Below are 11,817 nucleotides of genomic sequence, written 5' to 3' on the forward strand. Positions count from 1 at the left end.
TTGGTCTCTGAAAAACTACTGTCTGCCTTCACCTGCTCCCCAAGTAGAAATGCATTCTTTCTCATTCTGCCTTTGTATTTTAAGGTAAAATGAAGGAAACTGCCTGTGTTAAAGAAGTCATAGCCCTTAGTATGGCTAAAATGCTCAGGACGCTGAAGTCACCTCACCCACTTACTGCAACTTAGTGTGTCACCCCACTTTCCTTCCTGTCCTTCCTCAAGGAGTGTGACTCTCCCTTTTAAATCACTAGGAATCTGAGCACCAGTGTTTATTTTATTTAAACCTTTGGGGGGCTTTATGTATGTTGTCTCAATCACAAAGGTTAAGCAGAGAGTTAAATATAGCAAGAGGCTGTCATTTTTCTATAGAACTAATAAATGTATACCTAGCATTTTGGTGCAAGTAAATGGCTTATCTCTGTCCTACTTTGTTTTTCATCTAACTACAGTGACAAGACTTTACACTAATAATAGCATGACGCCTTTGTTCCTACCTGTGCAGCTCTTTCTTTCTTTTTTTTATTGAAAATTTTGTGTGTGTGTGTGTGTGTGTGTGTGTAGGTAGACATTCACAACCTGATTGTGGTTTTCCTTCCCCCTACTCCTTTTTGTTCCTCCCCTCATCCCCGACCATCCAGATCCACCCCTTTCTGTCTCTCATTAGAAAACAAAGGGGCTTCTAAGGTATGATAATATAATTTGTATGCTAAAAAAAAACATATGAAAATAGGGCAAAACAGATAAACAGAAGAAAAAGAGGCCAAGAAAAGGTACAAGATACATATAGACACAGAGACCCGTTTGTTCACACACTCAGGAGTCCCATGAAAACACTAAAGTAAATGTCATAATATACAAAAGACTTGCAGCCTAAAAGGCAGGGATGGGGAGGAGAGGAGGAGGAGAAAAAGAAGAGGGGAGAGGAAGAAAAAATAAAAAGCAAAAGCCCTGACAACAGGATGAGACAAGGAACCTGTAAAGATGTCATTGAGTTTGTTTTCTGTTGGCATCTACTGCTGAGCGTGTGACCTACTCTTAGCCTAGTTTGTTTCCCCGTTGAGATTCCCTTGGACAAAATGAAATTTTCATTTGCAAATAGTTATCAACTGGAGACGGCTTTTGGGTTAGGCTTGGGAACATGTAGTTACTTCTTTCAGCTCTAGGACCCTGTCTGGTGTAGACCCATGCAGGCCCTGTGAGTACTGCCCCAGTCTCTGTGAGCTCATATGTGTGTCTCTCCTGTTATGTTTGGAAGACTTTGTTTCCTTGGTGTCCTCCATTCCCTATGGCTCTCATACTTTTTCTGCCTCCTCTTCTGCAGGGTTCCCTTAGCCTTGAGGGGATGTATGTGATGGAGACATCTATTTAGGATTGAGTATTATAAAGTCTCTTACTCTGTGAATATGTTCTATCTGTGGGTCTTTGTGGGTGATCTGGCTGTGACATCTGTCACTGCATTGATCTCCAGGTTGATTCAACAGTAAGTTATTTCAAAGCTTCATGTATTGGCCCATCCCCAGAAATTTGTGCTATAGGTCAGGGTTATAGACCACTACCCATAGTCCTACAGCCTATAAGCTATAAATAGCTCTTACATGTTAAATGGTTGAAAGAAATTAAAAGATTATTAATACTATGAGGCATGTGAAAACTATATGAAATTTGCCTTTGTGCCCATAAATTCGTTTTTTTGTTTGTGTGTCCATAGATTCTTATTAGAACATAGCCATTCTCAGTTATGACTATACTGACTCCATGAAATACAGATGAATTTCATTATTGACAAAGGTTGTGTGGCCCTAAAGCTGCAAATACTGACTGTCTGGGCTTTTGAAGAAAAAACATGGTTGACAGTATGCTAGATGACAAAACATTTCTTCGGAAAGTAACATACTGATCTAACCAGAATCTAATGTCCCTGACAGTCATGTAAGCATGTTAGCCAAGGAGGAGCCCAGGCTCCCAGGCCTGACTTACTGGGCCTTAGAGGCCAATGATAATTCTCTCCTGAGCACTAAGAGTCTGTTTGCATCCATGTACATGGTCATCCTGAAACTACAGTTGTTTCCAGAATATGACAGAACATGAGAAAATATTGGTTTTACAGCATGTGTTGGCGAATGTTACGAGGACTGTCATATTCAACTTTCTGAACATTTTTAATGAGTTACATGTTAATTGAGTGGTGTTTTCATGCTTAAAATGGCATTGATATTACTTTAGATTATTGTAAAGACTTAGAAAGTAAGGCTTTATGTCCCAAAAGCATCCATATCCTGTCCTTTGGATAGAGGTGTGTAAGTATGACAAATGCTTACTTTCATGCTACTGTCTGTCCACAGTGTTGGGAGAATGGCATTATCTTGTGCCGGAAGATTGCAGAGCAATATGAGAGTTACTACGACTACAGGAATCTGAGCAAGATGAGGGTAAAGTACTTGGGTGTCTGTGAATCAGGCATGGTACCCCTGTGTGACTAAGTTCCCAGCAGGGCTATAGGAAATCAGCGCTGGGACCCTCTTGATACAGCTTACAGAAACGTTCTCTAAGATAAGTATTTTCCCTGAAGCATGCTCAGCCATGTATGCAGAGAAACAACAAATCGATCCGGGTGTGTTCTTTTGATTAGTATACAAAGAGGGAACCCTTGATCTGTTTCTAAAGTCCCACATCTGAAATGCACAATCTGATCCAGGATTTTAAGTTTATTGTGGAAGATCTCTGCCCTAAAGAGCTTCCCAGTTATGCAAAAGTTTCCTAACAATATACAGTTCTTAGTATCTATGGTCTACAAAATAAACTGATAGATATGGTTAGCTTCTACCAGTTCGGGACAAATCCTACATAACCTCTTTCTGTACCTTTGGAAATTGTTCTTACAAAACCAAGTACCAGGTGCTCAAGGATCTTAATGTTCTTTATTCTTGAGTCATTTGTTTGTATCTCCTTGCTTTTAGACTCAGATAAATCCTTATTCTTGAGAGTTACATGTATTTATCATGATGAGTGCAGAGGTGCCACAATGTTTCTCTGCTCTTACATATTTAAATGATAATGATATTCCCTTCCACTTTTGAGGTTGCCGTTGGATAACATAACAGCATAAACGTTCAACAGCTTCTAAAGTCCTCTTGCAACACCACAATCACCTTATTCAACTGCTGGGAACTGACCCTATACTTTTGGCCAAGTATTTCAAGTCAGCAGGTCAATGATATTTCTCCTAGCTTAAAAACTAAAGGAGAAAAAACTTTAACTTCAGTACATCATGCTGATGCTTTATATAAAAATATTGCTATTTAACTTCTCTTGGCATCCTGTCCCTGCAACAGAAGAGAGGTTACAGTGTTTACCAGTGAGAGCCCTTGGGTGCTATAGTCACTAAGATTTTTATAAACCCAACACATTACACTTCATATCAACTGCTCTTTGGGGTGTTGTTACTGGGGGAGGAGGAAGCCTTCAAAATACAATATTAGTCTTTCCCTGGAAACCCCAGGGATAACAATACCACAAAAGGGAAGCCAAAAGCTTTGTTTGCTACCTAGTTTGAACATTGTCAAAGACACTTAAGAGCTTTTAGCCCAGACAGCACTTTGTGCTGCATATCTCCCTTGGTTCCGGCTCGTGATTTATCCTCGTCCCACCTATACAAGGTTGTACGTTCTACATGTCCTGAATTACTGTGTGCAAGGAGAAAGCAAGTACACCTAGCATAAGAATTTTTCAGAGAGGCGTAGCTTCTAACTACTTGTATTAATTGGGACTTGTATATACTTACGATGAAGTAAATATTTCCTTAATAGACTTGTAGACATTGTCTCCGCTGGTAGGAACATGTAGTAAAACCCTTGATCCTTTCAAGGGGCAGTAAACTCTAGCCTGTGTCCTGGCAAATTGAGAAGTACCAGGGAAACCAGGTAGCCTACAAAGGCTGAAGTATTCAGTATGTATTTGCAAAGTTGGCTTGCTGATCCTTTCCTGAAAGCATTAAAATGGAATTGGAAGTATAGTTCTGAAGGGATTAAAATGTTTCACGTGTGTATAGAAGTATATTCTTGTAAAAGTATGGCTGATGTATGGGATGGAATTCTCAGAACTTACCCTATAATTTTCCAGATGATGGAAGCATCTTTGTATGACAAAATCATGGACCAGCAGCGCCTGGAACCCGAATTCTTCAGAGTTGGATTTTATGGGAAAAAGTTTCCATTTTTCTTAAGAGTAAGTTATACACTACTTAATTTGCTTTAATCCTTCCAGCTCAGTTCCTGCAATCAAGAAAACTAAGATATTAGTGACATTGTATGACAAGTGACAAGAAGAGATGACATGTTTTGCCTTGAACAGTTTCTTAAAACCAAACAGTCTACCCCTTCCTGCATTTACGTTATGAACAGTCATCCATGGTTATGTCTTTCCTTCTGTGCTATTCACTGTTGTATTCAGTGTGCAGTTTCCAGAGTTAGCATTAGAGAGTGTAGAGCAGGGCAATAGCGGGCTTGCAGTTGCAGACTGTAGGAATTAACAGAGTCACATCAAGTCAAAATCCTACTCCAGAGCCATGGAAAAGCGTTGTTTGTCCTTCTTGATGACTTTATAAAAAGGTAAACTTCACCCAGCAGAAACATCTGATTTATTGTGTCTATAAACTGTTTCTGCAAAGGGTAATTCAAGACTTTGTGAAGTAGTATAAAATACTTAGTATCGGCCCTCTTGTTCCCTCTTGTTCGCACCGCACCACATAGGATTTTCTACGTGTGAGTGTTATTGGACACATCCATCCGAAACATCCTCCATGTATTAAAGCGCTGGCTAGAAGAGTTCCTCTGCTCACTTAGGGAACTATGAATAAGTGCTCTGGATTTATGAGCCAAGTATGGCACCTCAATCATGTAATACCGGCACTTGGGATCCTGAGGCAGGAGAGTTGCCACAACTTTACTTTGGCCAGTGGTGAATTCCAGGCCTTCCTGGCCTTCAGAATAAGACATGTCCAAAAAAAAAAGCCCACTCATAGTCTCATAGTACCTATAATCTCAGCACTCAAAAGGTAGAGGCAAAATGATCAAGAATTCAAGGCCAACCAGGGCTACTTGAGACCTGATCTCATACATACATACATACATACATACATACATACATACATACATACACCAAATTGAATGCATAACAACTTTAAATCTCAATATAAAAATATTTGTGTTGAGCTAAATCTTGCCTTTACTGTAAACATGTATAAGAAAGGGCAAGGTGAGTCTACTCAGATAGGGAAAAAGAGCAAGATGTCATTTATTGCTTAATCTTCAGCTTCTCTGCCTTTTAGATAAGTAGATAGACTGGCAGAATGGACCTCAAAATATCCAAAGAGCATCAGTAAATATTTAGATATGTTGGTTAGCACTGACCATTAACTTGACAGGATCTGGACCCACCTGAGAGACAAGCCTTCAGGCATTCCTGTGAAAGATCATGTAGAATGGATTACCCTCAGGAATGCCCTGCATAATAAAAGAGGAAACTATCTTTGCTGGAACATTCATCTCTCTCATTCCTGACGGCTTGTGGACTGACATGTGACCAGCCACTGACACCCTCACTTCCCCACTATGAGGGACCATGCCCTAGAACTATGAGCCTGAGTAAACCCTCCTGCCCTGAGTGTCAGACAGCCTTTCTCAGGGTTCTTTATCACACCAACAGGAAAAGGAACTCAGCAAGTTGACCTTGTCTTTTATTGATTGAAATGACCATGTACTTGGGTGCTATATGGACAGTATAGAAAATCTGTGTTGCACTTTAAAAAAAAAATGCACACAGCATTGGCAGGTAGGCCTGTCTGAAGATGGAAAGAAAGATCACTTCCAGATTTTAAAAAAAAAAAATGGTAAATACAGAGGATTTGTTAAATTTAAAAGACTACATCCAGTCCTAGTCGGTTGTCAGCACCTGTTAGAGCACAGGGGCCTGGCTCTCAGTGGAGTGGTGTTCCTTCTAGAGCAGTGAGCAACATAGGGGACCAGAAACTCCTTCATCAGGGCAAAGTGTGACTTTGATGTAAGTGAGTCTTTTCTTCTCTTGATACAAAGTTTTACAGGTTGAAAAACAACATTTCCCTCCATATCATGTCAAGAATTGGCTAATCTGTTGTGAAATGAAGGTATAGTGTTTGGAGAACATAAAAGTTTTAGGGACCCAAAACACTTCTGGTTTCTTTGAACTGTAAGAAGAAAACAAAATAACCTTTAGGATGAAGGAAATGTAATAATATAATATGTCATATATTTGTAAATATTAGTATTTATATGTTTAGATCTCTATCAAACTTGTCATCTCAGACACCTATTTATATTTTTATGGAGGAAGAAGCCCATGACAGTGAATGTGCTGAAGGCACACTAAGCAGTCATGTATCCCGGACTAAAATCTGATTTAGTTACAAGCATACAGTGAGGCACCCTAGGTCACCGTCTACTCGGTGTAATTACTGTAAATGAAAGGGTATATGGGGCTAGAAAGATGGTTCTGGTTAACAACACTTGCTGCTTTTCCAGAAGGACCCTAGTTGGGTTGTCAGCACCCATGTGAAACAGGTCACAACTGCCCTTAACACTGGCTCCAAGACCCCCTCCTGGCCTCTGTGGTCACCAATATAACATGTGGCATACACTCACACATAACATTTCTTAAAAAGCAATTTTTAAAGATAGTATATTTTTAAAAATCAGAAGGAGCTTGGAAGTGCTCTGTGTGTCTATCATTGGTCTTCTGGAAAATAGCCTTTTTCTATGTAAGCGGCCTTTTCTTCAAGATGAAAGAGAAGGGTTGCCCTCTCTTGGCTTCTAAGGAACACTGCAGGCTTCAGAATCCCAAGGAGTGCCCCTCCTTGGTTTGGTTTTTTTTTTTTTAATTCTAAATTAAAAATAAATATCAAGACTTAAAAAGTCCATATGTCCATTTATTTGATTAATCAGGATGCATTTTAAAAATCTAGTACATTGAAACAGTTATATAATCTAAGTAGTTATTTTCTGCATAAATGGAAAGTGATAACCCTCATAACTGGGTGGGTCTACATCTATGTCATTAAAAAAGAACTCTAAAAGCACTTATATGAATGTCTGTATCTAAATGTTTATGGCAGCACTGTTTATATCATCCAAAAAGTAGAAAAAAAAACCTCAAGGATTATCAGGTGATGGATAAACAGGCCAAATGTAATTTATCCACACAATGAATTACCACCCAGCAACAAAAACAAAAGAAATATATCCCTGCCACAAGCTAAAGAACTCACTGAAGCCAGGTGCTCAAGATACAGCTTTAGCTGGTAAAAGGTTTGTTTGTCTAGCTGACAGGAAGTCCTTGTTTCGATCCCAGCACTGCTTAAACCAGGCATGATTGATGCACACCTGGCATCTCAGCTCACAGGAGATGGAGATGGGGGAAGCCCACTGAGTCGGTGATAGACCTGTGGGTGGGTGAACAGTTCTGGCTACTGTGAAGTCTCAGCTGTAACTTGGTTCAACAGCTGTAATTTATGCTCATTTGACTACCAAGAATGGTTCCTCATAACTAATCATCTAGTGGGATACATTTTGATAATGTTTCTATCTTTGCAGCTCTCTCTGGCCTAGCTCAAGTAGTTCTTGGCATTCTTTTTTCTTTTAAAATTTATTTGTTCTTTGTACATGAGTATTCTGTCACTCTCTTAGAAATACTTAAAGAGGGCTTTGGGCCCCATTACAGATGGTTGCAAGCTACCATGTGGTTGCTGGGAATTGAACTCAGAAGGTCTGGAAGAGCAGTCTTAATCAACCACTGAGCCATCTCATCAGCTTCGCTCTTGGCATTTTTAAAAACATTTTATTTTATTTATGTGTTGGGATGAGAGGTACCATGTTGCATGAATTTGCAGAAGTCAGTTCTCTCTACCATCTGTGTCTCAGATACCGAACTTAGGCCATAAGGCTCAGCAAGTGCTTTTATCCACTGAGCCAATTTTCTGGCCCTAATCTTCAGCATTCTTTACTTTTTTTTTTTAATCTCAACCTGGGTTTTTTTTTCTTTTCAATTGGATTTTTATTACATTTCAGATGTTATCCCCTTACCCCTTACTCCCCCGCAGGAACCCCTTATCCCATCCCCCTCCTCCTGCTTCTGTGAAGATGTGCCCCCCACATATCCCCCCACTCCAACCTCCCCATCCTCAAGTCCCCCCCCAGGCATCTAGCCTCCCCGGGACCAAGGATCTCCTCTCCCACCTATGCCCAACAATGTCATCCTCTCCTACATATATATCTGGAGCCATGGGTCCCTCCCTATGTGCTCCCAGGCTGGTGGTTTAAACTCTGGGAGCTCTGGTTGGTTGGAATTGTTGTTCCCCTCATGGGGCTGCAAACCCTTTCAGCTCCTTCAGTCTTCTCTGTAACTCCTCCATTGGGAACCATTTGATCAGTTCAGTGGTTAGCTGTGAACATTCACCTCTGAATACGTTGGACTTTGGCAGACCTCTAAGGAGACAGCTATATCAGGCTCCTGTCAGCATGTACTTCCTGACATCCACATCAGCGTCTGGAATAAGTTAATAGACTATAGTACAAGAGAGCAAAACAAAACGAGCAAACATTTAGCTAGGCTCTCAAACCCACTAAGAGGATTTCCAGCCCGAGCAAGCTGAGCTAAGCTGGTTACAGTGTAGAAGTCTCTGTGCTTTGGCCCTTCCATCCTTCTGAAGGCTAGACTAGAGACGGCCGTCTGCCTGCCCTCTCAATAGAAGTATAAAACTGATCTCAGAGCCTTTTAGAATAAAATTCAGTAACATGGATTTTTAGTTATTGCAAGTCTTTGTTCTCTTAGAAATTGGAAAATTATGTATATGAGTCTGTTGTGCATCTTATAAAAGTTATAACTCCAACATACGTCCATCAACATTTAAGCCACTGCTTGGATCCTGAATCCCCTCGCAACTGAACGTGGTATTCAAGGCGTGCTATTGTGTCTGGTGAAAATCAATAACAAGGGAGGCCTTTGCCCTTTGCCCAGCATGTTTCTTTCACGAGCATATTTTCAGACACTTCTGGTTTATTTTATCATTGTTGCATTGTCATGACATGGAGCAGATGTTCACTTATTACCACAATCGTGGGGTTTTTTTTTTCTCCTCTTTGTTATATAATCCTAATTTCTTTTTCGGTTGCACCCACAGAATAAGGAGTTTGTATGTCGAGGGCATGACTACGAGAGACTGGAGGCCTTCCAACAGCGAATGCTGAACGAGTTCCCTCACGCCATCGCCATGCAGCATGCCAACCAGCCTGACGAGACCATCTTCCAGGCGGAGGCTCAGTGTATCCATTCCTGATGGGCCCCGGTTCGGTGATACCTGCTGTTAGCTACAGGACATTGTCCTGTGAAGTGTTGTGTCCACTGCTCCCTTTTCTGTGCTGCCCCCCTAGACTTCCTAGTCCTCACCATCCTGGTTCTAGCTTGGTGCCTTCTGAACAGAATGTAATTGATCTGTTATCACAGAGTCCATTGGAAAGAAATGCTATAAACATCTGGTAAGGAGCTTTCTCCGTTTTGATTGACACTCCTGTAAATTGACACTTCTGAAGCTCTTTCTTACTGGATTTCCCTAAGAATAGTTTCCCTATGACTTCCTATGGTAACTCTTTCAGTTCAAGGAAGTGGTAGCATTGTGTTCACAACAGTACCTCCTCCACCTCCTCTATCCCTTCTACTTTAATTGTGGAGTGAGGGAAGGAAGAAAAAGAGGTGTCTCCAGTATCCTGGGTGGGGCAGGAGGTATCTCAGCTATGATAATCTGGACTCTGACTTAATAATAGCATACAATTCACAGCCCCCCATGTAAACATATCTAAACACAAAACAAACAAATAAAATGGAAGTATGTAGGCCTTAGACACAGACAATTCACCCATCAGTTCTTCCTAAATCCACCTGAAACCAGTTTTTTTTAAGAAAAACAGGTAAACTCCCAGTGGCTGTTATGGATATACTTTCAAAGCAGAACCTAAATATCAAAAAAACAAGTTGTTTAAGAAAAATATTTGCTCTGTTTCTCTGGAGAGGAAGTCACTATATAAACAAAATAGTATTTAAAGTAGGAAGTACAGCTAACCACTCAGCTTGTCTATGCCTGGCTTTGGAGAATGGATACCACACTTCAGAAGGCTGGGTGGGGTCACAGCAACACTTGGCAAGTGTAAATCCTTGTCAATGTTCTGCTTACTGCTTCTGGCCATTCCATATCATTATAAATGAATTTGAGGAGCCATGAACAGACTGAAGTTGAAAGTGTCTCATGTACAAGAGGTAGGTTATATTCTGATTCTGAAAACCCAAGCCCAGCTGTCCTTCTCCAACACCACTAATGCAAGCTGTAAATTCACAGGTTACAGAAATGCCAAGCGTATGTCCTGTCAGAATCAAACTCTTAGGACTAGATCAAGGCCTGACGTTGGAGGCGTGCTTGGTTGTGTGTTATTCATAGCTTCTGGGCAATTTTTAAATGACTTCAGCTGGAATAGAATGCCAGACTTCCTTGCTATTTGACAAGCCAGGTTCCCTCCTTGACTCTTTAATCTTAGATTTACAGATATATGCTGTGACTCCCATTCCAGAGAGCCAGGAGGTACTACAGAGAGAGGGCGTTCCGGACAACATCAAAAGCTTCTATAAAGTGAATCACATCTGGAAATTCCGCTATGACAGACCATTCCACAAAGGCACAAAAGACAAGGAGAATGAATTCAAGGTACCCTACAGTTTCTGTAACATGCTGCCTTCTCAAATGCTTTCCTAGACTGAACTCTCTGACTCTTAGTAAATAGTAACTGAGAATAATGTCATGTGACTGGAACAAAGGGTCTAGAATTCTTTTATTCTAGTAGCTTCTCAACTCTGCAGTATCTCCCAGTGGTGGGGAACATTTTCTAAGCAGGAAGATTTTTGGTCCCCAGCTCAGAAAGTCTGAGTAGATCTGGGAGTAGGTCTTGAAATCAACTTCTCTATAGCAGTTCCAACACCAGTGGTGCTTAGACCAACCTTTAAACTCATGTTTGAACTCAATCTGGTGTCCACTCATGGTGAGCCATTGTGGGAATAGCCTGTGTGTTCTAACATCAAGGAAGTACAGAGTAAAGAAGAACCAAGGAGTAAGCGAGGGATAACTGAAAAGAGGCCATGTGGGCACACTGTGTTCTGTCCTTTGCTCTAGTCCTCACTACAACTGTGTGATTAGGACTCTGAGATGAAGACCAGGGTGTATGCTGATCCTGGCATCGGCATGTGCCAGGCTATCTGCCCTCACCAGGTCCATGTGTCTTGCTAGTTTAGAATGCTCCCAGTCAGGAAGTTCTCACAGCCCCACTGAAGAAAGGGTATCTGAGTACCTATTCAGACATCACTTCTGACCATCCCTTTCCTTGAAAACCTTGATGGGAAGACTAGATCCCTTCATTTGGCATTCAGACCTGAACAGAATTGCAAAATGAGCTTATCCTGTGGGTCTGTTGCTTAGCATCTCTTACAACAAATACTCAAGCCATGACGCATCTCCCAACACTATCAGTCTTACATAATCCTGACCCACCCATCCTTGCCCAGTGGTTTTCCAGTGCTGCCAGGGGTTACTGACAGGCAGGAGCAGACGTGGTAGCTCTGCAGAGTTCCAAGAGGACTGAATTCTTAAAATGGGCCTTTCTGGTAAATTTGATGTGCATTTACTGTAGATCTCTTCAGAAATCTAATCACAAATTGTTCTAATATATAAATATATATATATATATATATA

General features: G+C 40.9%; 1 protein-coding gene across 1 annotated transcript in view; it reads left to right on the plus strand.

Annotated features, from left to right (window-relative positions):
• The window catches only part of Dock4 (dedicator of cytokinesis 4), a 411,722-nt gene that overhangs the window by 370,558 nt on the left and 29,347 nt on the right, over nt 1-11,817 (plus strand). The window contains exons 37-40 of the mRNA XM_028768807.1: nt 2,342-2,428; nt 4,119-4,223; nt 9,208-9,349; nt 10,613-10,779. Coding sequence (XP_028624640.1) covers nt 2,342-2,428; nt 4,119-4,223; nt 9,208-9,349; nt 10,613-10,779 — 501 coding nt within the window. The remainder of the gene's footprint in view (nt 1-2,341; nt 2,429-4,118; nt 4,224-9,207; nt 9,350-10,612; nt 10,780-11,817) is intronic.

Source organism: Grammomys surdaster, unplaced genomic scaffold, assembly GCF_004785775.1.
Source record: "Grammomys surdaster isolate TR1022 unplaced genomic scaffold, NIH_TR_1.0 188, whole genome shotgun sequence".
In the NCBI taxonomy this organism is placed as follows: domain Eukaryota; kingdom Metazoa; phylum Chordata; class Mammalia; order Rodentia; family Muridae; genus Grammomys; species Grammomys surdaster.